Source organism: Coturnix japonica, chromosome 25 (assembly GCF_001577835.2).
Source record: "Coturnix japonica isolate 7356 chromosome 25, Coturnix japonica 2.1, whole genome shotgun sequence".
Lineage (NCBI taxonomy): Eukaryota > Metazoa > Chordata > Aves > Galliformes > Phasianidae > Coturnix > Coturnix japonica.
The window spans coordinates 1,319,628-1,323,294 of record NC_029540.1 but is presented as its reverse complement, the minus strand read 5'-3'; the positions used below and the strand labels follow the sequence as shown (position 1 = coordinate 1,323,294).

The 3,667-nt window shown below is 62.8% G+C and overlaps 1 protein-coding gene across 1 annotated transcript in view; it reads right to left on the bottom strand.

Moving 5' to 3' along the window:
* SLC27A3 (solute carrier family 27 member 3) overlaps positions 1 to 3,667 on the bottom strand; it is a 12,486-nt gene that overhangs the window by 7,120 nt on the left and 1,699 nt on the right. The window contains 2 exon segments of the mRNA XM_032449157.1: positions 1,297 to 1,455; positions 3,135 to 3,368. Coding sequence (XP_032305048.1) covers positions 1,297 to 1,455; positions 3,135 to 3,368 — 393 coding nt within the window.

Here is a 3,667-nt window from a genome sequence, read left to right as displayed (position 1 = left end):
CTACCCCCCCCAAACCTCCCCTACCCCCCCATCCCAATAGCCCCCTCCCCACGCCCATCGCCACCCCCCCATTCCAATCCCTCCCCAATACCCCTGCCCCTCCATAATACACCCCCATCACCAATATCCCAATGCCCCCAACCCCCCCTCAAACCCCCTCCAGCCACCCACCACCCAATACCCCCCTCCCACCCTACACCCCCCACCCCCCCCCATTTCCCAATACCCCCCACACCCCCAATACCCCACCCACCCAGCAATACCCCCCTCCCACTCCCCCAATCCCCACATACCCCCATGCCCCCCATGATCCCCCCCATCCAATACCCCCCCCAAAACCCCCCTATATTCTTCACCCCCCATCCCAAATTACCCCCTCCCACCCTAAAGCCCCCTAACCCCAATACCCACCCCAATACCCCCACCCCCCTAATACACCCCCCATCCCAATAACCCCCTTCCGTCCTACACCCCCCCAAACCAATACCCTCCCCACACCCCTCCCTTCCCCCATATCCCCCCCCATCCCAATAACCCCCCCAATCACCCCCACCCCCTAACCCCCCTCCTCCCCACATCACACACCTCCCATCCCCAATACTCCCCCCATAATGCCCCACCTCCCCCATCCCAAATACCTCCATTCCAAAACCCCCCAATCTAATACCCCCCTCCCCACCCCCCCTCCCAAATACCCCCATCTCATCACACCCCATCCCAAATACCCCCCACACCCCTCCCACATCCCAATACCTCCCCCCGTCCCACCCTACACCCCCCCACCCCCACACCCCCAATTCCAAACCCCCCCCTCAAATCACCCCCCACCCTCCCCATTCCCAATAACCCACCTCAAATATACCCCCCCATCCCAATCCCCCCAGATCCCCTCCCCCGAATGCCCCTCACCCCCCCATCCCAATACCCCCAAACTCCCCCCTTAATAGCCCCCCAATACCCCCCAGCATCCCCCCCACGCCCCTTCCATCCCAAATACCCCCCCCCTCCAATTACCCCCACTCCCCCATACCCCCAATAGCCACCCCCATTCCCAATTACCCCCTCCAATAACCCACCCCATCTTCAAATAAATACCCCCTCCCACCCCCCCCACTCCCAATTTACCCCCCAACCCCCAAATACCAACCACCCCCCACAATAACCCCCCTCCACTCCAATCCCAATTCCCCTCCTTCCACCCTACCAACCCCCCAGCCCGCCCCCCACCCCAAATACCCCCAATACCCCCACCCCCCCAATACCCCCCATCCGCAATACCCCCCGTCCCCCCCCCACCGATTCCGACGCATCCCGCGATGCCCAGCAGCGCCCCCGCCGTGTGATGCAGCGGCAGCGCCACGTACAGCACGTCGCGCCGGTGGGCGCCCAGCAGCTGGTAGAAGCCGCAGCACAACAGCGCCTTCAGGTGAGAGACACGGGCGGCCTTGGGGAGACCTGAGGGATGGGGGGAGAACACGGCCCTATAGGCGGCCATAGGGACATATAGGAGGACACACAGCCACATAGGCAGCCCTATAGATGGCCCCATAGGCAGCCCTATAGATGGTCCCATAGGCGGCCATATAGAACAATAGGAGGACACAGAGCCACATAGGCAGCCCTATAGATGGCCCCATAGGCAGACCTATAGCCAGCTCCATAGGCAGCCCTATAGACGGCCCTATAGGTAGCCCTATAGCCCAATAGGAGGCCACAGAGCCCCATAGGCAGCCCTAGAGAAGGCCCCATAGGCAGCCCTATAGATGGCCCTATAGATGACCCCATAAGCAGCCCTATAGCCCCATAGGCAGCCTATAGATGGCCCCATAGGCAGCCCTATAGACGACCCTATAAATGGCCCCATAGGCAGCCCTATATCCCCATAGGCAGCCCTATAGACGGCCCCGTAGGCAGCCCTATAGTCGGCCCTATAGGCAGCCTATAGATGGCCCCATAGGCAACCCTATAGCCCCATAGGCATCCCTATAGACGGCCCCATAGGCAGCCTACAGATGGCCCCATAGGCAGCCCTATTGACGGCCCTATAGACGGCCCCATAGGCAGCCCTATAGCCCAATAGGAGGCCACAGAGCCCCATAGGAAGCCCTAGAGACGACCCCGTAGGCAGCCCTATAGATGGCCCCATTGGTAGCCCTATAGATGGCCCCATAGGCAGCCCTATAGACGGCCCTATAGACGGCCCCATAGGCAGCCCTATAGACGACCCTATAGACAGCCCTATAGCCCCATAGGCAGCCCTATAGCCCCATAGCACAGTAGGAGGCCCCACAGCCCCCTGAGCAGCCCTATAGCTGGCCACGCAGTCCCATAGCCAGCCCTATAGCCCCATAGCCCAATAGGAGGCCCCACAGCCAGCCCCATTGCCCTATAGCCATCCCCCCATCCCCTTAGCCAGCCCCACAGCCCCATGGCCGGCCCCACAGCCCTATAGCTGACCACATAGCCCCACAGCCAGCCCCACAGCCCCACAGGCGGCCCCATAGCCATCCCCACAGGCGGCCCCACAGCCCCATAGCCAGCCCCACAGCCCAACAGCCAGCCCCACAGCCCTATAGCTGACCCCATAGCCCCATAGCCAACCCCACAGCCCCACAGCCAGCCCCATAGCCCCATAGCCAGCCCCATAGCCCTATAGCTGACCCCATAGCCCCATAGCCATCCCCACAGCCCCATAGCCATCCCCACAGCACTATAGCTGACCCCATAGCCCCACAGCCAGCCCCACAGCCCCTTAGCTGCCCCTTAGCCATCCCCACAGCCCCATGGCCAGTCCCACAGCCCTATAGCTGACCCCATAGCCCCATGGCCGGCCCCACAGCCCTATAGCTGACCCCATAGCCCCACAGCCAGCCCCATAGCCCCATGGCCGGCCCCACAGCCCTACAGCCGACCCCATAGCCCCCAGCCAGCCCCATAGCCCCATGGCCGGCCCCACAGCCCCATAGCTGACCCCATACCCCAATATCCACCCCACAGCCCTATAGCCGACCCCACAGCCCCACAGCCAGCCCCATAGCCCCATGGCCGGCCCCATAGCCCCATAGCCATCCCCACAGCCCCATAGCTGACCCCACAGCCCCATAGGCGGCCCCACACCCCATGGCGCCCCCCACCGGTGGTCCCGGAGGTGAAGATGTACAGCGCCGTCTCCCCCATGTCGCTCGGTCTCCAAACGTCCCCATCTTCCATCAGCTCCTTCGGATCCGGTTCCGAAGCGTCGTTCAAAGGTTCCGCTCCGTTCGGGTACCGACCCGGTACCGGCCCCGGTATCACCCCCGGTATCACCCAAACCGACACGCCGGATTCCCGCAGCTCCGCCACGATCGGCTCCAAAGCCCCGAACAGCTCTAAGGGACCACGAGGGGTCAGCGACACCGAACGGAACCGAACCCCCCCAACACAGAACCGCAGCCCACAACCCAGAACCATCCCGGCCACAACCCCGTCCCATAGAGCCCATAACACACACCACATAGAGCCCATAGACCCCATAGAACCCACAGACCCCCATACCCACCAAAAGACCTCAAAGAGCCCACAGACCACCACCCCACACACCCCATAGACTCCGCAGACCCCCATGCCCACCCCACAGACCCCATAACCCCACACTCACACCCCACACACCTCATAGGCCCCATAGATC